Source organism: Triplophysa rosa, linkage group LG8 (genome assembly GCF_024868665.1).
Source record: "Triplophysa rosa linkage group LG8, Trosa_1v2, whole genome shotgun sequence".
NCBI lineage: Eukaryota > Metazoa > Chordata > Actinopteri > Cypriniformes > Nemacheilidae > Triplophysa > Triplophysa rosa.
In genome coordinates, this window is record NC_079897.1 from 3263921 (window position 1) to 3291213 (window position 27293).

General features: G+C 37.2%; 3 protein-coding genes and 1 long non-coding RNA gene across 11 annotated transcripts; 1 reads left to right on the plus strand and 3 right to left on the minus strand.

The window, feature by feature from the left end:
* Positions 1 to 336: 336 nt before the first annotated feature.
* LOC130557501 (protein rapunzel) lies at positions 337 to 2232 on the minus strand. 3 transcript variants are annotated; one of them, XM_057339294.1, is made up of 3 exons: positions 2139 to 2206; positions 1904 to 2067; positions 337 to 1488 (listed from the first exon to the last, which is right to left on the minus strand). In XM_057339294.1, exon 3 carries the CDS (start codon positions 1452 to 1454, stop codon positions 774 to 776), a length of 681 nt encoding a protein of 226 aa, XP_057195277.1. In that variant the 5' UTR covers positions 1455 to 1488; positions 1904 to 2067; positions 2139 to 2206; the 3' UTR covers positions 337 to 773. The 3 variants fall into 3 exon arrangements, with proteins under 3 accessions (XP_057195277.1, XP_057195275.1, XP_057195278.1); XM_057339292.1 differs by lacking the exon at positions 1904 to 2067 and having other exon boundaries at positions 2139 to 2232; XM_057339295.1 differs by lacking the exon at positions 2139 to 2206 and having other exon boundaries at positions 1904 to 2122.
* On the plus strand, positions 1495 to 19238 carry LOC130557504 (uncharacterized). Of its 3 annotated transcripts, XR_008963322.1 has the most exons (4): positions 1495 to 1909; positions 2845 to 2979; positions 10675 to 10776; positions 18863 to 19238. It is a non-coding gene; the product is annotated as an uncharacterized LOC130557504 (long non-coding RNA). The 3 variants fall into 3 exon arrangements; XR_008963320.1 differs by lacking the exon at positions 1495 to 1909 and having other exon boundaries at positions 2673 to 2979; XR_008963321.1 differs by lacking the exons at positions 1495 to 1909; positions 2845 to 2979 and adding an exon at positions 9603 to 9715.
* On the minus strand, positions 6036 to 9390 carry rpz6 (rapunzel 6). Its single transcript, XM_057339280.1, has 2 exons — positions 9276 to 9390; positions 6036 to 8742 (listed from the first exon to the last, which is right to left on the minus strand). Exon 2 carries the CDS (start codon positions 8737 to 8739, stop codon positions 7558 to 7560), a length of 1182 nt encoding a protein of 393 aa, XP_057195263.1. The 5' UTR covers positions 8740 to 8742; positions 9276 to 9390; the 3' UTR covers positions 6036 to 7557.
* On the minus strand, positions 11558 to 21384 carry rpz (rapunzel). Of its 4 annotated transcripts, none has more exons than XM_057339288.1 (3): positions 19245 to 21302; positions 16372 to 16428; positions 11558 to 13200 (listed from the first exon to the last, which is right to left on the minus strand). In XM_057339288.1, the coding sequence occupies exon 3, from the start codon at positions 13161 to 13163 to the stop codon at positions 12480 to 12482; it is 684 nt and encodes a 227-aa protein (XP_057195271.1). In that variant the 5' UTR covers positions 13164 to 13200; positions 16372 to 16428; positions 19245 to 21302; the 3' UTR covers positions 11558 to 12479. The 4 variants fall into 4 exon arrangements, with proteins under 4 accessions (XP_057195271.1, XP_057195273.1, XP_057195274.1 ...); XM_057339291.1 differs by lacking the exon at positions 11558 to 13200 and adding an exon at positions 13451 to 14522 and having other exon boundaries at positions 19245 to 21384; XM_057339290.1 differs by lacking the exon at positions 16372 to 16428 and having other exon boundaries at positions 19245 to 21304.
* Positions 21385 to 27293: the final 5909 nt, after the last annotated feature.

A 27293-nucleotide genomic window follows, 5' to 3' on the forward strand; every position in this document is an offset into this window, starting at 1 on the left:
TGGGTCTGTAGAGCCATGCGTGTGTTGCTCCCTCTAGCGTACAAACAGTAAATTGCAAGTGTCAATAAAAAATCCTACGTGCCAACGTCAAACCCACGATGCACATCCAGAGCGTGACAATCGGTTCTTTGAGTTCTGTCATAGACTGTGTAGAAAACAATCCAGATACAGATACATTATCAAATACAACCAAACTTCACAGTTAGGAATCACTTTGTCCTTCACAAAAGTGAGTTTTCCTTTTTTCTGCAATAAGTTGAATACTTCTTTAAGTTACCAAGACGCTATTGCACAATGGGACATTATCTCTTGTTTACAAATGACAGTAAACGTGTGTGCAGATCTTCACCATTTTATTTATACTTTATTCATACTACTGCTGTATAGTACATGAGACCATATAAGAATAACAATGATAGAAGGTAAGATATACATGAAAGATATTTTAAGGCTCAAGTAAAAGAATATAGAGATTTTGTAACACTATTTGATGACACTTTTTTTACTTTAAATTTTTTCTTGGCCGATTGAATTGGGGTGCTTGGCAGTACTAAAGTAAGAATTGCTATGTTGCTGTGAGGTAGCTAAGATGTTCTGAGTGGTTTCTGGACAAACAATAGATAGATAGATAGATAGATAGATAGATAGATAGATAGATAGATAGATAGATAGATAGATAGATAGATAGATAGATAGATAGATAGATAGATAGATAGATAGATAGATAGATAGATAGATAGATAGATAGATAGATAGATAGATAGATAGATAGATCACTCAGGACTGCTTAGAACCTCTGACATCTTTTTTGCCACATCTTTCATTTTCTCCTCCCACTCGACACTCAGACTTTCCTCGTCATCCCCGACGATGGCAGCATAACTCATCAGAGCAATGAGCCCAATGCAGAACAGGTAAATGAGTCGCCTGCAGAGGTTCTCCATGACACACCGGTTGCCCTGCGAGTGCTTCGTGTACACCTCCAGAATGGGCTGGCTGAAGACCTTCGATTCGCCCATCACACCACCATAAAGTGTGTGCAGGTTTTGGTCAGACTGATTGATCATAAAGCACATTTCAAATTCTTTCTGCCGCTGCTGGTGTGCCGGCGAAGCCTCGACAGTGTCCATGAATTTGTTGAACTGAGTGCGAATGTTCTCTTCCACGCGGGAGTACAGGCCATCCACCGTCTCCTTCCTGATCTGAAGCAGTACGTTCTGGTTCTGCTGTGAAATTTCATCCAGGGCTCGATTCACACTTCCAAACTCACGCTTAAGTTTCTGAATATCCTCATCGTCCACGTGGTGAAGCACCACTCGAATGAGAGACCCGGCCACGCCAAAGATGGGATTGACCACCGCTGCTGCTGATGAGATGGTGGCCACACATTCTAGGACCTTCATAAGACCTCTCCTTATCTTCGCATGGTCTTCTAACATGTCATTGTCAGCCATCGCATCTGGAGAAAGGGCTTATTTTGATGCTCACCTGAGCAAGAGAACATAATATGGTAAGGTAAATTGAACAAACCATTACATTTACATTTTTATGATTATTAACATATGTCGCTGGATTTTTGCTTCTGTTTTTCAAGATGGATGTAGGCTATTCCTATTAAAGCAGCTGGTACAACTAAAACAAGCTCATTTCAAATTAATGATATATCCTGAGTTGTTTTAGCTATAAAAACATGTTTTTGTCTCGTTAGAGGAGGAGACAGATCATTTTGGCTATATTGTCAGGTATAGGACTAATAAATATTTCACTTGAATAATTTTATTTTTGGTTAATGTTTCCCTCACAAATGTTTTAATTTAGCATCGTTTTTTTTTTTTGTCAATTTCAGCACTTCCTTTGGAAAACAGCCCTGAGACCAAGAAAGAAGAAATGGAGACCAAAACACCTTCCTGTGAGTTTAATGGGTCTACATCCCATCTACAGATGACTTTTTGACTAGTTGTTTGTTTGGTTGGTTATAGCGCCCCCTAGCCACTCCTCCATATTTCCTTGTTCGTGCTAAGGGTTTAGATCCTCTTTCTGCCATCTTCAAGCTTCAAAAAATAACTCCTGGAAAAAGCCAACCATTTTTATGTGTCTCAATAACAATCACATTAGCTGTGCATAATTGTTTATCTTACCTTTCCAGTTTGTTATTTATTTCCCTTCTAACTGTATCTCTTCCCAGCAGTCACTGCAGAATGGGCACTTTCATATAAGCGGAATACAGAGGGGTGTTCAGAATGGACTGTACCATTATCTTACAGGGTTCCTGCTAACTGGAATATAGGCATCATTTTTAACACAAGCCTGCGTTTCCTTATCTAATATTATGTAAAATCACCATCTCCATTATAACAGATGTGCTCATCCAATTCAACCTTCATATATTTTTGGATTTACTTTTTTTGCAATTCCTTTTGACTAAAGTCCAAAAGAAGAGTAACTAAAAGTGTAGTTTATTAACAACAACGTTTGGGCAGCTAAAAGGTGTCAAGAGATGTAACATGTTTACTATTAATATTACATCTAAGTATATCTTATTATGTCTGTCTGTGTCTTTGATTTTGTGATCTGTCTTCCTGCTTTAAGATCATTCACTACTCATCGTTATATGAATGGTAATGTGTGAACTTAACCCTGTTTTTTCAAAAAGCAAATTATATCTTTTTATTGTCATGTGGTTAGTTCCTCATACTCTAATACAGTTCCTTTTTCTTTTCTCGTGCACCAAAGCTCAGACGCCATGAGGAAGTGCGTTTCCACAGTCTGGCACAAAGCGTTTAGTCAGTGTACTGACTGATGTTTTCTTTTTCCTCTCGTTGTACGGGCAACAATGTGTATAAGAGCTGTTGCTGTTTGAAGAGATTTTCGTGAGATTTCATCAGAAAGGAAGACATCAAACGTGAATCTGCATCTCAACAGTAAAAGCGGACCGGACGACAAAACAGACAGTGACGTCAACAGCACTCATATGATGAAGTAAGAGATTTTTCCGAAACTTTGTTGTGATAAGTATCTATGATGTGGAATATTAGCAACTCTGCTTGATAATAATCTACAAACGCAGCCAAAAAACATAAATAACTCATAATTTGTAATTATAGTCAAAGAGAAAAAGATAATACTGTATATTGTATTGTGTTAAGTTATTGTATTATTGTATAGATTATACTATACATTATATTGTTTATAGAGTTTATTGTAACTTTTCAAATCTAAAAAACATAATTATTTAAAATAAAATAAATAAATAAAAAATGAAATTATTTTAATGAATATTGTGGAAAAACAGGAAGAGGAACATGAAAATTATAATGTTGTCCTGCTCCAAACAAAGTTCATTTATTAAACCAATGCCTAAGAAAAATGTGAAGATTTTATGTGGTGTTTTTTTAGACAATGTAGCGTAGTATCAACCCCTTTGCTCAGAATATTATTGTGTGCACTTTTTTGTGTTTATTATGTCACTATGGCTTATGTATTCTCATAGTCCACAAGGTGTCACTTTCGCTCATAATTAATAGTGTTTGTTGTAAAAAAAATAGAACGGCATGTTTAAATATATATGATATAAAAGCTCAGGACATACTGTATGAGGTCAGGTCTGTCAAGTAACCGAATGAAGGGCTTGTTTAGCTGTGGTGTAAGCTGTTTGGCAGGTCAGCTTTTTTCTGACCTAGCACTTGGTTGCCATGGTAACTTTTTGGAGAAAGAAGTTCACCAAATGAAACTTGAATTTTAATTACTTTCCCAAAATAACGTTTGAGTAGATGGCATTCTGTTGTGTTGCAGTATACCTGGTTTTGTGGTGTATAAAGACTTAAGAGCAAAGGCACGGTTTACAGGCAACCTGCCACCCCCCCCCCCCCCCCACACACACATTAACTCTATCACTAAGACTCGAGCGATCGATAGACATCTAGATCACAGGATAAAAGGAAATGTTCAGTGGCTTGTTGGAGGCTGTATATGGATCGCGGTCCATTGCACCTAAGCTTGTCTGTCGATGCTCTTAAGAATGACTGATGAAACCTCAATTCTCAAGCTGTACACCACAAGAAGACTCTGATTAACAGAAAACATTGGGGGGAAAAACTCCTTTGTTTCTCCTGTGAGGGTCCTTGTTATTCATTAATGAATTAACATCTTTTGTCCATAGTTTATCAAGTCACTTTTGCTCTTTGCATCTTTAGCACCACATACATTCAAAGACTGTTGTGTAAAGTCTGTGTGTACAAATGAGGAATAGAATGAGTTAAAAATAAGCTTGAAACATAAACTGAGATCTGTGTTCTTTTCATTACTCATTTTAGTTATTAGTATTAATTGACTTTTATGATATGGGACAAAATATCTCAAAGGTTTACCCGCATAAAAGTTTTGAAATTAGCAATTTTACATTTAAGATGATCTCTACAATGTTTTTATATGATTTCATTTTATTGTCAGCATTACAATTATGACACTCCCTCCCTCTGGAAAGTGTTTGGCCCATAGTCCATAGTTTATACAAAGTTCATAGTTCCTACTTTAATTCATAAAGATTTAATATTAATAGGCCTATGTGTTTTTTTAAGGAGATAACACTATAAAACCCTGTCTACACCAGACACGAGTGATGCGACGCTTCATGACACGGCAAACCCATTAAGAACAAGGCATTTGTCACGCCGCAACCAGTGTGAACAAAATGTATGTCATTTTGAATTATAATAATTATTTTGTTTTTTGTCGCGTCAGATCGTGCCGCATTGCATTCGGTGTAGACAGGGTGTAAAATTTGTCTGACGGAAAGAGGTTAAATAAAAAAAAATATTGCTCTTTTGTAAGGCTTTAAAGTGCTTTAAATAAAAGGCAACAAAAATAATTATATCATTAGTTAGTAATGTGAAACATTTCATAAACCGGACTAAGATGCCTTGTAATTCTGTGTGACACTTAGCCCCACATGTCCAGTTTAGACCTGTCAGACCAGTTTAAACTGTGTGCTTTTGTCGAGGGGATATAAGTATCCGATTATACAAATGTTGTGTTTTTGTAAGGTTATTTAGTATTTGTATACTGTATTTTCTGTATAGCACAATTCAGCAATGACCTTTTCTGGTTTTGCACGCTGTAAAGGTGAAATTACTGTCATCACAATATTACGGCTGAAATGTGCTTTTAATCTTCTCTGTTGACAGCACGCATAATAAATACATGCACAAACGTGCTGACCTTCAGAAAGGTCAGCAGAGAAAAACAGAGAACAGCATTACAAGGCCGGAACACATTGTGTGAAATGAGAGAGAGAGAGAGAGAGAGAGAGAGAGAGAGAGAGAGAGAGAGAGAGAGAGAGAGAGAGAGAGAGAGAGAGATGGGCACAGATGGAGCCAAAACAAGATCAATATACCGATTAGAACTGTAATACGCTAATGCTTTGGTGAACACGCTGATAGAAAAAGCCCATGAGTATAATCAGTGTGTAATTCATCTCCCGCTTCCAAAGATTGAAACTGAGACTTACAGAATATTTTCTTATAGATCACATTCCCTTCGTGGAATTTAAGTTTTCAAACTTTTTCAAAAAAATATTTCAGAAAATCTGCAGCATTTCCAAAACTCCGCGGAGACACATGTTTCTGGGACAAATTGGAAAGGCAGGAGACCCCATTTGTTGTCTGACACAAACACTTCAAATATTAAAGTGATTGGTTTATTTTTGTCAGTTGTATCGCCAAGACAATAGTTAATAATTAATAATGAATAAATATTGTTAAATTTGCAATTACTTCAGTATATTTCTTGCTCTATCAGCTTGCTAGAGACGGTAATTCATTCAAAATGATCATTCACATTTATTATATGTGAAGAAGATAATTACCATTTTGTGAATATCAATTTATTGATTGTCATTTTCCTTGAGGGGTGTTTTATTGCTCTAATTGAGACATTAAAGAGATTTCATCTGTGTTTTTTTCCTTATTCACTGTAAAAAATGCTATACTGGTATTTATAAAATGTGTGGAAAAAAACGTTTTTTACAGTGTGGGTTTATTCAGACAAAATATTCTGAAAATGTAGAACTATACAGTACATAGGATAAAGCCGGTGCGGTGAGCTGGTGTGTGTCACAGTACAAATGTTTTAATGCTTTTTATCAGATCAGACCACTTAAAGGCAGGAGAGCGGTCGATGGTCCACTCTGATGAAAAGGTAATGTCATTAGTTCAGCCTGTGATTGGCAGATTCAGCCAGAGTGAGGCATCCTGGGATTGATCGAGTGACTCTGCTGTTGTGCTGTTATGTTGGGCTTCATAACATCACTCATTTGTTTATTAAATATTGATACTGACTGATGCCCTTTCCTGAACACAGTGGATTCGTTTAGTTATTCTTGTCCAACAGAACTCAGAAACGCTATGTCATATTGGAATCTGTTTTGGTATTATAGCAGTCGGGTTTAAGGTTCAGCCACTTGGAAATCTGTATCAGAGATGGAAGCCACACGAATCAATAGCTCCAACCAAGACAGAAGCCTCAACCACTAATAAATTTAGAAATTGCCATCGGCTGGACCATGTTTTCTATTTAATCTCTGAAACAAGAGAAGAAGCTGGTTGAAAAGGTTTGCTTCAAATATTAAACGATATTGGCTTTTTAAATGATATTTTTTATTAATAGAAACTTACAGAAGGTGCAATAAGGATAAAAGAATACAATAGAATAAAAGTGTAAAGTATACTATAATGATGGATTGTTCCCTTACTCTGTGTTTCAATGATCTTAGAGACTGGATCTGAAGAGCTGATCACAGCAAATCTGAAGCTCCTGAGCTTTATGTTAACAGAGCTAAACCCCACTCGTTCTATTACTGCAGCCCCAAGATGAAAACGCTGACTTTAGTAAAAAAGCTGTAATTGAATTAATGCGGCCCTGAGTTGTGTTTCATAGCATGGGGTGTCAATGTTTTTTTCTTTTTTGCAAATAAATACATTTTGCAAATTCTCTGTGTTTCCTTTTTTACGAGTATAGGCTCAGTTTCTAATTTATCAGTACTAAATTAAGACAATTGAAGTTGTTGCATGAGAATTTTTTTGTTACGGGGCACTTTTGTTCTTTTGGCTCCATGTCATTCACACAAAGGCCTGTCTTGGCACCATTATAACACTATGTGTAGTCCAAAAGCCGCTTTTCTTAGCTTTCAACATTCTACACAAACTTCACAGCAATGTTGCATGCTACTTCTTTAAAGGGGTGATTTCAGTCATAGAGACATATACATTTATAGCATAGCATGATACAAATTGAATATATTTGCTTGAAAAAAAGTGCAATTACATTTAGTTTTTTATATAATGACAGTTATTTAAATAACAGTAAGATTACTTTGGTATCATCTCTAAATGTGACAATGAAGAGTGTGCAATGAATTACAATAATTTTACAGACAATTGATTGCAAGCTGACAATGAATAATGCCATATATGTGAATAGCTGCTGTTTAGATGAAGAAATTGCACCAGTATATTTGTTTATATCTTGAATATGCCTTGAATTTTATACATGTTTATATGTTTACTCAGAATGCACACACACATTGACATTCTTATGTTTTTCCCAGTAATGGCATTCTTCAGGAAAACTCGACACAGCAAAGCTCTCCTTGTGACGACTGATAGCGTGAACCAAAAACCCAGATAGCTGTTTGTCCAGGACCTCCACTACAGCTTTGGCATCTCCTTTCTTGGCAGGACCGTCCATCATCTGTTTTACGCTCTCATCGGGCACGGGCTGCGGGTTGCTGCAGTAGGACACCACCAGATTAGTGTCGTTTCCTTGAGACACTTCAAAACATTTCTGTCCGGCCACACACTGAAAGTTTTGTCCAGCTCTCAAGTCTCTATATTTGCTCATGTTAGTAATGACTCTGATGGACCAGCTCACCCAGTCGTACTTCTTCACCAGAAATTCCAGCAGTTCCTTAGCCAAATCTTGGAGGTTTGAGTCCTCTTTCTCCTTCACAAGCCTGTTGATGTCCAGTTCAGCTTGCTCTGGAAATGAACTCACACATCTCTCGATGGTTTCCTTCATCTTCATCTCAATTTCTTGAATCTTCATGTTCCACTCTTGAATCTTCTCTTGCTCGGCCTCTTCGCCCTGAGTGAGAAAGTAATATCCCAGTAAAGGGATTATTCCCAGGCAGAGAAGCTCCTTCAGTCTAACACAGAAGTCTTCCATCATCCTTCGGTTTCTAGCCTCGTATTCCTCCATAACATCCAGAACTGGCTCGCCAAATGTGCCGTTTCCCATCAGGGCATCATAAAGCAAAAAGAGATTTTTGTCTCCTCCAGTTTTGGGAAAATTTTGCAAGAACACACGTTTTCTGACCTCTTTGTACTCTGGTTTGGCCTCCAGTATGTCCATATATTTTCTAAACTGGTTGAGTATATTCTCCTCCACAGAGAAGAATTGAGAATCTATGCGTCCTTTCTTAATCTCACAGTTGATGTCTTCCAGTTGAGATGAAAGGACATCCAGTTTGCTCCTCACAGCTAGAAACTGATCTTTCACATAAATGACCTCTTTGCTCTCCACATTGTCCAGAACCAGCCTCAAAACTGGGGCAGCAGCTTCGAAAAGAGGACACAGCTCTCCAACAGCGCTGGCGACCACCTCAGCCCCTTTCTCAAACATCTCCATCACTGCTTCAATGGCCTCTTTCTTCTGGGCTACCACTCTCTCCAGTGGACCGGACATTTTCTAAAAACATTTATCCAAATATGTCTCCATTTAGATATAACATATTAAAGATTTTTATGCATTCTAGACAAATGAGTGCGACTTTTGTCACTTAATTGTGACTAAATACAAAAACGCTTCTGTTCTCGCACCATATAGCCAAGAATGCAGAAAAGCTCAAATTTAGCCATGGTTTAAGGATTTAGGTTTCTATTATAAACATTTTGTTTAAACTATAAATACGTAAAATGTTTTCATCACAGCAAATACTATTCAGATTTAAGAACTATTCAACTGTGCCATCAGCCTTCTCCATTTTAAACACGCATGCACATTAATGACCAAAACACATTAAAGAACCTGCTGTACAGGCCTATAGTATAAACGTCTAAGAAATCACATTCAGATCAAAAGAATGTTACTTAAGTAAAGCGTATTTCATTTTGCTAAACATCATATGGCGCGTCTCCGTTTGTGATCTACTGCTGCGTAAAGGACACACCTAGAAAACACTTTTAGTCATAGATGTTAAAGATGCGCATCATCGCATTTACCCGAACAGAGAAGCTTTAAAACGGGTTCTTCACGCCTGGCAGGATGGACAGCCGCTGGAAACCTCGACGTGTGTCAGAAATTAAAAAAATTCCCTCTAGGTTTTGGCTCGAAGATGTTTGTAATGACCTGCGAGAGTGTGCAATATAGTGAGAGAGAAAGAAAGGGAGAGAGAGAGAGGGAGGGAGAGAAAGAGAGAGTTGCGCGCTTTGAGCATGTTTTGGAAAGCCCTTGGCAACAGTCAGATAAAATATATTTGACGACATTGACTACCTTGTTATTCGAAATTTGACAGCAGATAGAACTGTTCTGTGTTGTTTTTGGTAAAACAATAGCATAATGATTGTTTTTCAAGAGGAACATTGCGCGCAATGCGCAACATGGAGACGCACAACCGGATCACGAGAAACATGCGCAGACATTTTCCACACAGGGTTGGCAGGTATTTCACAAGCGATTTATTTATTTAAGCTTTTAACGAGTGTATATTTTACTATCGTATATGTATGATGTTATTATTTATAGTGAAATGTGCGTTATGATATCCATTCAGCCAGACGAAAATCTCTGTAAATATACTCTGTGCCTGAATGTTACCTTAACAGACCGTGTGCTGTTAGTTTATTCAAGATAGCTATACATTTAAAAATGTAGATGCATTTGTATAATTTGCGATTTTGTTGCCACTTCATTAACGTTATTCGTCGCGCAAATTCAGTCTAATTGATGCATGGCATATCTTTCTGGTCGTCCTTAAAATCACATCTGTTCATATCTGCAAAATATGAAGTGGTCGACAATTTTATTTGCTTTAGGTCTTAAATGAACGTTTGGAACTGTCAGGTGTGACCTTGTCGTGTGTGTGAATCCATCATGCGATGGCGAATTATGACCTGCCTATGTTCTCCTGGGATCCAACAGAAAAGGATTTCGCTTTTACATTAAGATTTACATTGTTAACGTTATGCTGTCTGGTACATAACCATCATGAAAAGTTTTTAAAATGTTTTAGTTTTAAAGTTTCATATATAGATTATATATAGGCTCTACATAGAGAAAAGGCCCAAAAAATATTGTCCGAATTACTTTCTTAAAAGAAACTGTATTTTAGCTTAATTTATTGTAAGGTAATCGTTATAATAGCTCCCAGCATACTTTGAATTTGAGGTCAACATAGAAATACGGAATTCAATTCATTCATTAGACATAGGCCTATTCATGTTTAATATTATTTTGTTTTCAACAGAGTTTCAGATATGTTGGGGATTTAATGTGGTTACCATGATTCTATAATTTAAGTTTCTGTAATATTTTGATTGCAATGGAGCTGCACATGATTCCGGAACAAACATGCATTTGCCAATAAGCAAACACTTATGTGATTTATTTATTCTTTTTCAGATATGTGTATTTATATGAGTACCTCTCAGATCTGACACAGCAACATTTTAAAGATCTTGCAGACCAAGACAAAGGAGCAACTTTTCTGTGATGTCACATGGGGTAAAGTCCAACTTTTATTAATAGGTTTGTACACTTGAATGAAACATTTTTTCTTAGAGCAAGAAAATGGGAACATACTAGTCTGTTGACAAACCTGTGTTTGTGCTTAAAAAAAATAGGATTTATTTTTGCTATTTGTGATCATTTAAAAAGATAATTGTTTTTAGAACATTTACATGTTTTTCTTATATTTGAACAAATTTTATTTAAGACAGTTTTACCCAAAAAGGTAGTGTACAGTGGGCTACCAGCAGGGGCTATTGTAACCGACCCGAGTGGGTTTAACACTGAACTCAGTTTGTGGTCTTTTACTGACATCTAGCGGTGGAAGAATAAACCATACCCCAATGGGTAAAAATGAAATCAAATATTCAATAATTCATATAATATTAAATAATCAAATAAAATAATATATTTGTATAGGGTTGTCTCATCAGTGTAAATCATTTAAGGTCAATACTAATATAGGCTATAGGTGTACTGCTTTGTACCAAATTGTAGGTCCAAGATAAAGCAGAATTGACTGGCTAAATAATGTAAAGCAGCCAATAAGAGCCGAGAATATATGAAAACTCATAGGGTGATACCTCAAGAAGTTTTTTGAAAATGTATAAAATATTACAAATAATCTTTAAATTTTAAAAACTAAAATATACTTAATATATAATAATAACTTATATAAATCAATATAAACTTTTGACTACAATACTCGTTTTAAATGGCAGCTCTTATATAAAGTGCCTCCTTCACACGTGCATCGGGTTATGGATGACTCACTCAGTTTATATCGTGGATATTTATTGAAAACTGTAACAGCATTTTACAGAGATTATGAGTACTGTATATGACAAAAACATTCCTAAAGATAAATTACAAGAGAACATCTGGAAAGGTACTCTTTTGACATTCAAAAAGCACATGAACGCAGAATCTTATGCTATATATAGCATGCTATACATATGCATTTATTGATTTATGGTTAAATAAATGTGCAACAAACATGATGATCCAGATGAACTTCAGACTTGTTAGACACCGAGCTGCACTTCACGGTCTCTTTTATCATGCTTCAGAAATGAAAGGTTTAAAGAAACGCTAAAGGAAACACCTTCAGTGTAGATCTCTGTTCTTACAATATACTGTACTGTCAGAAACTTTGTAACCCTACAGGAAAAAATTAAGCGCATCTATTATGTGCCATTTACTGGCAAAAATACAAAAACAAAACAAAAATATCCTTTCATTAAAATAAAAACAACCACAATATGCATTCACAGACAAACAGATAGACAGACTTTCTTCCATTTTTATAACTTTATATATAAAATATTTGTGTAAAGCTGACTTTAATACAATGTTTATGTGACACATGAGTGAGTTTACTGTGTGCATCTCACTTATGCGGTTTATCTTTGCTGTAGGTTATACTGTACAGTAGTTTATCTTTTAATAGCGTGATACATTTTGTCTTATAATGTTAAACTGAGCCAGCATAAACCTGTGATTGGAAAAAGCAGATTACAGAAAAAAAGCCCCATCACTATGCATACAGCGTATGTCAGCAAAACCTGCAGTCATCAAGGACTGCATTAGATGCTTCGGGTTGATGGTGAAAAGGTCTGTTAAAGTGGAAACGGAAAGCAAGACATGCATACAAGAAGGCAACCAAGAGGTTGTTTAAGGCATTGGTTGTGCGTAATAAATCAATTGCACCTCCTCAGCGCCTCCTGCATCTTCTCCTGCACGTTTTTCATCTTCTCTTCCCACTCCTCATTCCGAGCCTCCACATCATCTTCTATGAAGGCATAGTAGCCCATCATCGCGATGAAACCAATGCAGAACAGGTAGGCGAGTCGGGTGCAGAGGTTCTCCATGACGCTCCGGTCACCCTCAGAATGCTTCAAGTACACTTCTAGAATGGGCCGGCTGAAGAGTTTGCGTTTCCCCATCACGCCATCGCAAAGCGTGTGCATGTTTTGGTCTTCGTTGTCGTTCATGTAACTCTCTACAAAATCGTCCTTCTTGCGCTGCAGGTGCTCGGGCTTGGCTTCCACGATCTCCATGAATTTGCGGAACTGGTTGCGAAGGTTTTCTTCGATCTGGCCGTACTGTTTGTCAATCGTCTCCTTCCTGATCTGCTGCAAGGTTTGACGGTTCTGGAGTGAAATATCTTCCAGGGCTCGATTCACGCTTCGGAACTCACGTTTGAGTATCTGGAGATCTTCATCGTCCACGTGGTGCAGCACCACACGGATGAGAGACCCGGCCACGCCGAAGATGGGATTGACCACCGCTGCGGCTGATGAAATGGTGGCCACGCATTCTAGAACCTTTATAAGACCTCTCTTCAGCTTCTCTGGGTCATCAAATATCTCATTGTCAGCCATTGCGTCTGGAGGAAGAAGTCTCGATGAGAATTTTTACCTGAAGAAGAAAAAAGATTTGACAGTGATTAAGTTGATAAATAGGATACAGAAGAGTTATATTTATTTTCTAGATGGCGTAGATCACATTGACCAACTATCGCAGTTCAGTCTATGCCAAGTCAGCCAAATTTGCATTTTATGCAAATAAGAGTAATTTCCATATTCACCTGGAGACATGCGAAAATCACAGCCCTTCAGTGTGTTCACATTTAACATGACATGAAGAAATACAGACTGACTTTCATGAATCGAGAGAAAAATATATACATTTATTGAGCACACAAATCAAAGATGGTCCACAAAACAAGACACTCAATTCTATAATAACTGCTAACAATATGCAACTTAAAGATTTAGACGTGTTGCTTCTTTGCATTATATTCAGTCACACTATAATGACTCACATCATGCTTTAAAAAAGGCTTTGGTTGAGATATATTAAGAGCTTGCATTACACGTACATAAAGTATCTTTCATCAACAGCTGAGGAAGAATCAACCATTTTACATTTTTCTCGATTCAAACCTGCTTATGACATTCGACAGTTCAGCATAAAATGGATTTGTCTCAGCAACGTATCAGTGCATCATCCCACCCTCAGTTCTCCTGTTCACATTGGTCCAGAACTTCTTGCATCTTGGTTTGAATATCAATGACCCTTTGGCCCCATTTGTCTTTCACTTCATCCTCGTCATCTTCTGTGACCGAGGTGTAGGCCATCAGCGCTATAAGACCGATGTGGAAAAGGTGAGCCACGTGCGAGCACCTGGCCTCCATCACCCTTCTGTTCCTGCTGCAGTGCTCCAGGTAGACCTTCAGCATCGGCCTCCCAAACAGAGACCCGATGCCCATCACTCCACGATAATACACGTCCAAGCTCATATCGCTTTTGTCCCTCTCGTAGATCTTCACAAAGTCATCCATGTGACGCTCGGTGTTGTCTGGGTCAAGCTTTACCTTCTCCACCATGGTGTTAAAGGCTCCGTACTGATGCTTGATGTACTCCTCATATTTACCGAAAGTTTCGTTGATTTCATCGATGCGGATCTGTCGAAGGGTTTGCTTGTTTTTCTCCGAGATGGTTTCCAACTTTTGGTGGATCTGCTTAAAGTCCTTGGCCAGCTCATGGTCCTCCTCGGCCACCAGGCCTTTCCTAACCACTCCAACTACAGAAGTCACAATCCCGAAGAGAGGATCTATAGAGGAGGCAAAGGAGGAGACCTTCTCCACATAGCCCAACACTTTGGCCGCGGTCACTCTGATCTCCAGATTGTTTGCCATCGGTGGGTCTGAATGTTGCTCTTTCGGACCTGTGCGATTCTGAAATGAGAGGAAACACAAGTATTTTAAACCTCCTCGGACATTAAAAAATCCTTTGCTAGTTTCTTTTTTCAGTAAAAATACTTTAGTTCAATTATTTCTTTCATGTTTTTTTGGAAGGTTGCTGTCCAGTCCTGAACCTGCTAGCATCCCGAGTTGTGATATTTCATCTCATATTTACCATTTAGTCTAAATGTCTTTCTTCGTCTAGTATAAACAGTGTTGCAATGTAATACAAAAGCCATTAAGTTTAAAACTATCAGTAAACAGGTGAAAGTTCACACATTGTGTTTGGCTTACAGGTTTTTGTGCTTTTAAAACTCACAGGAAGTAACACTAAAACCCGCACAAAGTAAGGGATTAAATTCAGCGTACTGTAACGTAAACAGGTTTGTACAGGTAAACAGACAAAACTAGTAATTCTACAACTAAAACAATGCCGTAGAGAAACTCTTAGGGTTCGACATATTCACATTATCTACATTGCATAATGAATGATGTCATACTCGTGGTTTTACTCGAGTTTCGCCATAAAGTAAACGAAATACTAAACCACCCTCTACGGACTTTCTCTTATAACGTGCAGCTGTCTGTGTCGTCTTTCTGGACTTAATGAATGCTGACAATAGATCCGGCTAACACGGTTAGCTCAAGAGAGAGAGGCTAGATGAAACAGCAAATATTTGATTAAATTACTCCAAACTCATGTCACAAGATGCACGCTCGGTAAAACCCGAGAAGCAGAAAAATGGGCCAAGCTACGAATCTTACCTGTAATGTGTCTGTAGTTGTTTTCTTCCTAATGGTACAGCTGCTGTTTTGAAGCAGCAGCCACCATTTCACTGTCCGCTCTGAGAAACAGCCCCTCCCTCTCTGTCATATAGAGGCAGGATGAGCGAGTGACTCATGCCAAAGCAATGCTCATTGGCTTAGCAGGGGAAAAAACACACATGCAGCCTTTCCGCAGTCTGTTCTGGTGAACACACGCCCTGCGCGGAAAATGGTTGCAATGCTGTTTGCCAAGTTCAGCAAATGGTTGTCCCATAGTGGCGAGTATGATTAATAATGGAGCCGATGAGCGATTTAAAATACATTTAGTACGGGTTAAAAAAAGATTAAGCAATTCAATATTTTAATTTCATTGTCTGAATCTAAAAACGTGAAGAAAAACACAAAACAGAAGCAGAACACATTTGAATGCAACAATTGGGTGTTAACGTCGTAATTGACAAATTCATTTATGAACTAGTTTCACCTATTAAAACTCTGATCGTGTTTTATGAATGTGTAAAAAATGTGGTCGCAGGTATTTCCTGTTCTGGCCTTTCTGGTTAAGTAGGAAAAATAGGCTACTAGTGGACCATAAACAAAAGTAAAAATGTGTAGGAGAGGCCACTTACTACTGTTCATGTCATATGTCATTTAAACTATTTATATAATTACGACTGCATTCACGTTTCTTGAATGAGGTGCAATGCATAAACAATTTAGACTATTTTCTGTTGTGGCTTTTTTGGTTACAGGAAGTTTACCCCAACACCAGAATACTCTCATCATTTACGCCTCATAAGAATTTTGATTTTAGGTGAATTAAGTGTGAAAAATACCGCTGAACTATAAACAATAGATGAACAGATGTAAAACTGATAGGAGAGGCTGTCGGCAGCTGTTCGCGTCAGCTGTCGTTTGAACACTGCCGTTCATAACAGATGTGATGTTAGACAACGCTCGTAGATTCTGTTTGCAAAGTAAACGGTCATATTTGTGCTGTTACACATCATCATTACAAACATGTACATGTACCTCACATGTACCTCTAACCACATAAAACTGAAAATTTAACTCTTACGTTGCAATGGAAGGATTAATATCCCTAAAGGAGATCTCGATTTTTCTTTGCAAGTACCTGGCGGAACAGAGAAAAAAAGTTCAGTCAAATCTAGAATGTACGACAAGTTAAAGCTTATTCAGGGCTCAACAATAAGGATAATCTGTAGTTGTGTTTTCATTTCTTTCTGAAATGAATGGAACAATTGTTGTTTCAAGACAATCACGAAAAGAGGTTTTGTCTAAATGACTTGTGACAGTCTTGAAAACGTCAGTTGGAAAGGGTTGAAAAATATAAAAAAATATGCAAATCAGTAATGCTTTGCATCGTACTACAGTTTCCCAGCAAATATGTGTTGTTCTATAGCTGTCATATATGACATGAATGATTTTTGGTGTGGCCAATAAATAAACAAATATAAAATAATGAATCCATAGTGTTGTGCCCTGATTTTAGACCAGATGGAAATGTCTATTAAGGTCATGACTCATTGGAGAATGTGACTTAGGTTTCACGTGAATATTATTGGGTTAAGCTGTCAAACCACCAAGTGTAATGCCTGTGAAGCATAAAAGTTAATAATTGTTAAAACTTTAAGACATTTAGGGAAGGTACAAGATTTCACAATATATATGCTGAGATCTAATAGTATGTTTAGATTCATCTCTTTTATCCAATCTGTAACCTTTTCTGAAGCCTGTAACAGATATGCAGCTACCTTTTCAGGTCAAATTCATTAAAGGAGTAGTTCACCTTAAAATGAAAATTCTGCCATCTTTTACCCAATTTCTTTTCATTTTAAACTTGTTTGACTTTCTCTGTTCTGCAAAACACATAAGAACGTTGGTAACCAAAAACCGTTGGTCCCCATTCGCATTGTATGGACACAAAACCAATGCAAGTCAATGGGGACCAACGGTTTTCTGTTACCAACATTCTTTAGACTATCTTCTGTTGTGTTTTGCATATAAGAAAGTCATACAGGTTTGAAATGACAAGAGGGTGAGTAAATGATGACAGAATTTTCATTTTGGGGGTGAACTACTCCTTTAAGTCTACTGACACTCAGTTCTATACTGAGACCAACTTATTAAACAGCAGAAGGGCATTATGGTCTATGTACACTTCTACTTACTATTCAAAGGTTTAGGGTCACTTAAAAAATAAACTCGTCAAAACTATGGAATAAGACAAATTGAACTATTGGAATTAAGGCTATGTTGAGACTTAAAAAAATACAAAAGAAATGAAAACTATATTATATTTGATCATCTTCAGTGTAGACACCCTTTGTGTAGAATTCTATCAAGTCTGTTTTTAAACAGTATTGTAGTGAAAGAGTAGGAGTAAGTAAAGGAGTTTACATCTATTCCAACATCTTATTGACTTTTTCCCCCTCATCATTCTGTCATTTCAAAAACAATTGTATTAAATAAAATGAGTAAAATAAAAGAAGTGTTATACACAATTATATAAAAAACTAATTTCAGACATTTAAACATAGGCCTACCTCCCAAGTGACCTAAACGGTAGTGTGTCTTTTGCCATCGACCCCCTGCTGAAGTCACAGGTATTTTTCCTGATCCATCCAGAGGGGGCAGTAATTTACATTTTCAGATGTTTAATAAAAAACCCTCAGACAGTGACTAAATGGGACAGGGTGCCATTGACTGATGCATCAAAGAGGGTGAATCTTAACCCTTTAATTGCTGGACGTTATTAGGCTCTAAATATAAGAGCTGCGACAATCTTCTATACTATTATTCTTTTGATATTTAACCTTTTCAATATATTTTCATTTTCTTTTAAAAGAGATAAAAGAATGGTAAACATAACTTACATTTGACTTATTTGGTATAATGCAATTTTTTTCTATTTAGTTAGGCCTATATACGGTATAGAAGACTATGGACAATCATAAATTCAGAAGATTTTATACCAAAGAGACACCAAACAGTGTCTGTGGATGTTACAAACATTACCACTCAAAAGCTTTGTTGTGCTTTAAACAAGTGCTAGTTTAGACAAGTGCTAGTTTTGGCCAAGTGATGATATAGTCAAAGAAAGAGTCATCTATACTCTGTGCTTAAAGTAAAATACATTACTAAATTGAAAGGTTTAAACAGTCTTGGTCTAGAATGAACCTTAGGTCAGAGTCTGATATATTTTCAATTTCAATCCAATAATAACCTATAACCTATACTTGAACCATTCATTTGTAACTGATAATTATTCATTACAGTTTTGTTTAGAAACAGTTTTAAATGCTTAAGCTGTTAAGCACAATGCTAAACAATGCTGTGTGTCGTCTGATTCAGGAAGTGACAGCTCTCACTGCTCCGAGGAGCGGCCATCTTTAAAACACCATATGAATTCACTTAGACAAGTGAATCTGTTCAAAATCTCATTTAAAAAACACACAAAACACATAAAATGCATGATTACAGTACATTTAAATGCTTTTTTATTCTTTACGGACCATTATTAACAGTTTTTTCTCTTTCTTACTCAGGCCTGTTTGGGGCAGTTCCCTTGGAAAAACAGCCCACTGTTCAAGACAAGACAACAACTGGCCAACTTAATCAAGCCAAAACATTAAAATACAACATACTCGTGTGTTTACTCAAATCATGTGAGTATTTCAAAGAGTTTAAAGCCCAACTAAAGTGGATTACTTGTAGCTAGATGCTGTCTGCCCTGTTATAGCTCCCCCTAGCAGCACCCTGCATATTTCCTTGTTCATGCTAAGCAAGATATCCATTTCCAACCCTATACAGACACCATGTAGGAGCTGTAAAAAACTATATACAGACAAATATAAGAGCCAATGTGCATCTAAATGATGCCATCCATCCTTTAGTGACCTTCCCATTGGACAACACAGCTCCTCTTACCTTTTTAGATTGCTACCACCCTCTCCAAAGTCCCAAACCCGACTGCACTTCTTCTTCCCAGCAATCTTTGCAATAGAGTCTCTACCATTTAGGCTCAATATGGAGGGGTGTTCAGATTGGACTATGCCATTTTGCTGGTTTACAGAGACCCCTTGTGCATCCAAAAGGGCCCTGTAGACACCATTTGAATGCAAGTCTTCACTTGCTCCATTGCAGTGGCATTTATGAAGCCCTATTGACCAGCCCCCTCCTCAAGCCACAGATGACCTCCCCTAGTGACATTCAAATATTCCAGCCTTCCAACAGCCAGACAGTCTGATACAGAGAACCAACTGTCATTCTGGAGGCAGCTGAGAGCGCAAAGTGTCTCCAAAGAGGCCAGCTGCCAAGCATTGCCTTTGGTTACAATAGATAAAAACTATTTGTGGATGATATTTTATTTAAATTTAGCTTAAAATAAAATAGTGAGTGTTGGATTAAACCAAATTTATGAAAATGGGTCATTTAAATACGAGTCATCCATGGCACATGCAGGACCGGAGTTGGGAACGAAGCCTCTAAAATGGCTGGGTATGTGTCCAAATAAGAGACGTGTTTGCAACAGTAAATGAATAAGCTGTAATGGCTCTTTTTAGCTAAATTAAAAAATATATATTAAGGGTTAATGGCTAACAGGGATAGATGTTCTGATTCGAAATGGATTAGTGTTGAAGCAATGGTTTGTATCAGTATGAAAAGCCTCTTTGTCATGATCATACACACAGACCTCTCCGAACTACTCCTTCTCTAAGGACAATAAACATTCTCCAAAACTGAACTCTTTCATTCTCTCTTTTATGTATAGAGAATCCACAGACAACAAAACATTTAACAATTAAGAAATGCATATTCACTGCACATATATTGCTTGTTTAAGTAGCAACAATGAGTGTAATGAGTGCATGATACAATGATGCATGCTTTAACTTAAAAGTACTGTAGCAACTTTGCATATGGTCTTCACGAAAGATAATGAAAACACGAAATATATGGTTACTGTAAAGTTATATCACAACTATTCGCATACGAACATAAGCTCTGAGAAACAACTATAACGTACACTCCAGCAATGGCAAACGGGAATAGATGCACACAGATGCGAGTTCACTGAGAATCTGCAAGATTATACAGGTTGAGTGAGTGAGATGCGTGTATTTACACCATGTAGCCTACAACATGACTTGTAGCTTTTATATGCTTTGTAACTTCGATTACACTTAAACGTTATTTGCCAACTAATCACCAAATCTACGCTATATACAGGCCGCGCATTTGGAAATGCGTGTGTAATGTGTGTCGAGTTCATGCCACATAAGAGCGCTAGACCTGTTTATACAACACGCAGGTTAATATGACGAAGCAGTAGGCTATATATTAATGTGTCGTATCTTTATGAATGCTTGGATGCAAAAGACAAAAGAACAGAAAAGTGCTTACCAGCGTCGCGCAAAAACTGCCAGGTGCGCAGAGCAGATCGCAGCGCGCACGTGGAGTGCTATTGCGTGGACATGCTGTTTTGTTTAGCCAGCTGTTTGTCTCATATCAAACACACTAAAACTCACAAATAAAGAAACGAAATACCACAAGGTGAAGAGTTATCCGCATTTCTACAGTCCAATAATGATTGTAGGACTATTTTTAGACAGGCACCGCTGTGTTATCATCACAAACAATAGGCTACAGCGGTGGATCACTAAAAACAATTCCTGCCTGACTGTAAAACATCCGAAACAAACTAATGTCGTATTATCCATGTGACGCTAAGAATTAGGATAACATTGTTTGTAGGATATTCTTTTTATTTTTAGGCTAATTTGTTTGAGAGGCAAAATATTTCGCACGCGCGTATAGTAGCCAGTCAAATGTCGACATTTCATCACAGCATTGTTTTATTTGTCTGTTTTAACTTGCTGTTATGAAAATGTGATGTCATCCAATGCTGTCCTGCAAATTAAAAGAAACGTGCATAATGCATGTCCCATATAAATGAGGTAAAAGGCAAAGCAATATTAATGTGAAGTTTTTATTATATATATATAATTTCTTATTTGTTTTATTTTTTAGAAAAAAATTGGAGCTAAATAAAGTGTAGCCTATCTGCATATGAAACTGGTTTGTTTGATTTGTCTTTCTGCTGTGTGTCATAGAGGGTCCTATAATCACAGCTGGCTTTTAAAGATCCACTGATGAAGTGCCTTGATATGTGCATCTTATTTTAATGGCATTGACACATCCAGTGCTTCCTCTCCTAGGAATATCTACTAGCATGTATTTTACCCCAACACCTGGAATTTGAGGAGAAGCCGAAGTGTAGTATGTTGTCATAAAAATTGTTCTTCCATATTTTTGGAAGTGAGAGCCTGTAAATTTTGAATGTTTATCTTCTAAAGTTTTAGAGAGACACTATAGTTTATAGATATCTTTACAGCTACTTAAAGCTAAAACAAACATGTGATATCATGGAGACTTTAATATGTATACAGTATATATATTTTTAATAGAAATAAAGTCTTTTTATCAATTTCCGAATTTTATTATATAGCCGTCAAAGGAAGGACTTAGTAATAGAAATAGTAACTAATCAGCCTATTCGCATTGACAGTATTTATTGCACAAGCCTAAATGTTGATTTTTAACAGAAAATTTATTTTGAAATGACTTCAAGTTCAGTTGTTCACATAGGCTATGGGCAATGTTTGCTGTAGGTTTAGTTCACACGAAATGTACTTTACTGATAAAATGATGTTTTTGAATAATATCAACTGCCAAATGTTAGTGAAATTATTTTCTGAAAAGTTTAAATTAGTCTAGTTATTTATCTAAATTTAATTTAAAAATCAATAAAGTGTAAAATTCCAAATGAAACCTTTTCCCAACATGAGACATTACCTACAGTATGTTGTTTCAGAATGAAAGTATCTGTCCTATGTCCACCCTGTTGTCCTTTATTACATCAGTTTAAGGAAAGAATTGACCCCATAATTTGACACCTTTAATGCTTAGAAACTTAGTGTAATGAACACTATTTAAGAAGAGTAGAAGGCCAACTAAACTTTTTTTGATAGGCTACATACAGAATTGCAATACTTGTCAGTCATTTGACATCCACGGGAAACAAACTGTCTGTGGGTACTGTCCATGGTGCTGTTGAATTTCTCAGTCTGTAGTGTGCCTCATGATGCCTTGTGATGTCATTTTCTCTTGGGTTTGGACAGAAAAGGAGGTAAAGCACATGTAATTTGTTTTATTTGTTACATTATTTATAATTTGATTATTTTTTCTGTGCTCAACCTTGATGTGTTTTGCCATGGTCGTTGAAAATAAAAACAAGGAATATGTATACAAGTTTCAGCCGTTACCCTGCAACATTCTCTAGTGCAGAGATCACTTATTTATTAATAATTTATGTAGCATATATCATATTTTCTTGCAATGTGTTATGCTTCTTTAATCACATCACAATCATGTGAGCGGACAGACAAAAACATTTTACTACCATTTTAAAAATGCCTTTCAGAGGAAAAAATCAAATGAAAAGGAAGCTTTGTCTAAAGCTGTTGGACAGGATTTTTGTCTTCAATCAATGTATAATTGTGGTGTTTCTTGAAAATTAATCAGCAGCTAAATCAACAGAAAATGTATATTATGTGTCTTTACAATTACCAACCTTCCATTTGTCTCAAACGCTTCAACACTTGTTAAAAGCTTCAACGCTTATAATTCTTTACATTTGAATGTTTTTTTATGTTTTCGTGTGGGTCAGAGACATATTACATGCACATTACCGCACCTCCAGGTGGAGAACATACTGTGTTTAGATTTCTGCGAGGATTTAAAAACATTGGTGAGAACAACAAGAACAAATTCAATGATTGATGGTCATTCATTCTTTCAATACCATGGTACAATGTTAAGTCAACTTAATTTAAGTTCAATCTACATGAGCATCAACTTAAGTGAATATAAATAAGTTTTGGGGAACCCCATTACTCAGTTAAACTGAGGGACTGCATTTACTTTAAACAACTAACTACATTGAACATATTAGGGTTTTCAGCTGTGGCATCAAACATACATGTTTATTAATGACCAAACAACATAAAAAAACTACTGTATAGGCCATTGTAAAACTATAACTTCAAAAACCCATATGGTTCGGTATCTGCTACTTAATACAGGACACACCTAAAAAGGTTGTCATGCAGTCTATCTTTAGTGTTAAAGATTGCAACCACAACATTTACCTAAACAGAGCAGTTTTAAAAAGATTCCTCACGCCTGCAGGATGGATGGCCGCTGGAAACCCTGACGTTAGTACAGAAAAAAATTGACTCGAAGATATTTGTAATGACCTGAGTGAGTGTGGAACAAAGAGAGACTCTGGATCATGAGAAACATGCACAGACATTTCCGCACAGAGTTAGCAGGTACACTGTGACAAATCTGAGGTTGAGAATACATAAGTTTGATTTAAGTTTACTCAAGTAGTTCATCTAACTCAATTTGTGAAAAACAGTAAACTAACTTAAAATAATTAGACAACTTAACACAAATAGGTTGCTGAGTTTACTCTGTGGAACAATACGATTACACGCATCTCATCTGAAATAAGTTACCATGCATGTTTGTAAAATGTAATTAACATTACATTTTCACTAAATATTTTCTAACAAACTGTGTTTTCTCCCGTTGACAGCCATTTAAATGTATTCAGATTAATGTTTATCCCGTTTTTCTATATTGTAGGGCTCTTAAAATTTCTGCATGTATTGTGGCAATTCCAGTCCAGTGTCTGAATTTCAATAGAAACAAATCTCAGGAAGTCAGCAAGTCATCTAACAATGTAACAATGTGAAAGACATTGTATTGTAAGCAAAAACATTGTAAGCAAAAATAAGGCTTATTCCATTATATAGTCATTTTTGAACAGAAATACTAAAGTACAATAGTGTGTTAGTGTTTAAACATGAATATGAACTTGGTTTGTTTTTGCATTATTAAAAATCTTTTTGTTGTTTTGAACAGTCTGTCATGTTTCATTTTCTGCAAATTAATCCAAATAAAAAACAATATTTCTTTTATGCATTTCTCGACCTCTTCTAGATAATCCTGTCATTTCTTGACCATGATATTTAGTTGATTTCTGTCCGTGTCTCACCTCCACGTTCACGACACATGTTTTGTGTATGTAGAGAGAGACATGTTATTGTTGGTTCTGACAACATGCGCTCTCTCTGGTCTCGTCTTTGCTCCCGCCCCTCTCGTTTCCTCGTTTAGCTTCCCATCAGTGTTTCATTCCCGACACCTGTCCCTTGTTAATTAGCCTTTATTAGTCTCCCTATTTAATGCCCTTGTGTTTGCTGTCCTGTGCGAGTTCGTTTTGTGATGCTACCTTGCCAAGTCGGACTACCTTGACATTTGCTGTGCGAGTTTGTTTTGTGATGCTACCTTGCCAAGTCGGACTACCTTGACGTTTGCTGTGCTACCTTGCCAAGTCGGACTACCTTGTCGTTTTAGACATAGTCTTGTCTCCGTCATTTAATTAGTAAGTTTGACTTATCCTGTTTTCGTGTTTTTTGCCCCCTTGTGGGAAGTCTTTTGTTTCACGTTTATATTGTAGTTACGTTCCTGTCTTCCCCCATCGTGGGTTTTTGTTTTATTATTAAAGTTTTTTTTCGTTGCTTGCACTGCTGCCTGCGTTTGGGTTCTTCTCCTGCCACTCCTGACAAGTAGACATATGCAGTTTGTTATAGCATAAAAAAAGTACCTTTTACATGTGATTTTAACAAATTAGGGTCTAAGTGTTAACACTAACACTAGTGTAAACTTCTAGGGCGGTTTCCCAGACAGGGCTTAACCCTAGTCCCTTACTAATTAAATTGTTAGTGCCGTCTTGATCGAAAACAACTTGCACTTGCATTTCTTAAAATATATCAGTGCGATTGTTTTGTTTCAAGATGCACACAGTAATGTTTGTATTGTTTCAAGATGCACAGAGTAATGTTTGTAAAGTATGTTTTTAAAACAATTTAAATATTCTAATTTAGCTAAGGCCTAGTCCTGGTTTAGGCTAATCCCTGTCCGGGAAACCGCCCCTTAAAGTTAAAGTACAATGGGTTCATGAGATATGTCTCATGGTTTTCAACGGCAGTGCTGTGATGCAGTACACTTTCACTGTTTGTGTTTGGTATCATAACACCTGTTGAATCTGTTTATAGTCAGATGAAACGCAATAAATAAATATTCAATAAACCATGCTCATTTTATACTAGCGTCTGGGTTGGATTTGTGAAATCACAAGTTGTTCTGAACTGAACACTTTAGGCAACATGGCTTTAATACCATGGCGTTGAATCTGAAGTGAACCCTTCTACCGTCACATTAAAGGAATCGTTCACCTAAAAATAAAACGGTCATCATTTTTTCACTTCAAGTGACTTAGATAAGTTATCTGAGATATGTCTTGATGGTTTTGTGTCCATTCAGTGGATGGCTGGATGCCAATGGGGGTCAGTGTTGTTTAGCAACAATCTCTAAAATATCTCTTGTATTCTGCAAGTCATACAGGTTTGGAATGACATGATGGTGAGTAAACGATGAAAGAATTTTCACGCTTGAAAATTATATGAAATTAACATATTTCCAAGACCACCTGATCAGTTGCAATAGCTTTATTAAGGTTATAACTGTGATCTGAAGGCATATACGCATTTGACACTGCACTAGACACTCAAGGTTGATGGTGAAAAGATCTGTTAAAGTGTAAACGGAACGGAAAGCAAAGAATGCGTGTGAGAAGGCCACAGAGACAGCATTGGTTGTGCAGATGTTGAAATATCACTTTCGATCCATCAGGTATGCCTGCAAAATGCTATTCACCTCATTCATCTTCCTCTCCCACTCCGTGTACCGAGCCAACAGATCATCTCCTCTGAAGGCATAGTAGCCCATCATAGCGACTAAACCAACGCAGAACAGGTAGGTGAGTTGTGGGCAGAGGGCTTCCTTGTCTTGCTTTTCACTGCCTGAATTCTTCTCGGGCACTCGTAAAATACGAAGGTTGAACAGCTGATCCTTGACCATACCCCAATAAAGGTCGTTCATGTATCATCTCCACCATCCTCGAAATAACTGTTAATGAAAGCCTGCGTTTTGTCCTCCCATTTGCCTGGTTCTGCCTCCAGGACCTCCATGAAATTGCAGAACTGTTTGCGAAGGTTTCATACAGTCGCGTCATACTGCAAGTTAGATACTGCACTCTCGATCTGCAGATGAGTTTGTTGGATCTGATATTTCATCTAGGCCTTGCTTCACGGTTTCAAATTTGCACTTGAGGTTCTCAACGTCCTCATCATCCATATAGTGCGCCACTCCTTGGATGATGGATCCAATCAAACCAGAAAAGGGACAGAACACCCCTGCTGCTGAAGAGATGGCACCCTGTCATGAGACGAGAGGGAACACGAGAACAAGGACAGAGGGAAGGGGTAACAAGGACTTTAATACAAGAACAAACGAGAAACAATAACCCACGAGGGGGTAACAAAACATAACAGCTAGGGTAGGAACGGGAACATAAACAGGAACATCGACTCACTACCCTAACTAGACTAGATATATAACATAAGACATGACTACAATTAACTAGACTAGACTTACATAAACTTCAAGACACAGCAGGTGACAAGGACACATGGCAAACCACTCCACACAAACGACAATGATCCAGCACAAGACAGAAGACACAGGGGCATTAAATAAGGGGACAAATCAAGAGGGAACAGCTGTGGGGGATGAAATCATTACAAGCAATAACGAGGTAACGAGAGGGCGGGAACAGAGACAAAACAGGAGAGAGCATATGGAAAGCCAACAGGGCCAGAATGCCTCTCTCCACATAAAACAAGAGGTTCTGTCATGATTCTGCCACTAGATCAAGAAAAGCAAGACAAGATGGGGCAGAACCATGACAGCACCCATAACTTTAAAAGCTTTCACGAGAAACCTCTT

Coding starts and splice junctions, on each gene's coding strand:
- LOC130557501 (XM_057339292.1), bottom strand. CDS start 1,454: ATGGCTGACAATGACATGTTAGAAGACCATGCGAAGATAAGGAGAGGT.
- rpz (XM_057339290.1), bottom strand. CDS start 13,163: ATGGCTGACAATGAGATATTTGATGACCCAGAGAAGCTGAAGAGAGGT.
- rpz6 (XM_057339280.1), bottom strand. CDS start 8,739: ATGTCCGGTCCACTGGAGAGAGTGGTAGCCCAGAAGAAAGAGGCCATT.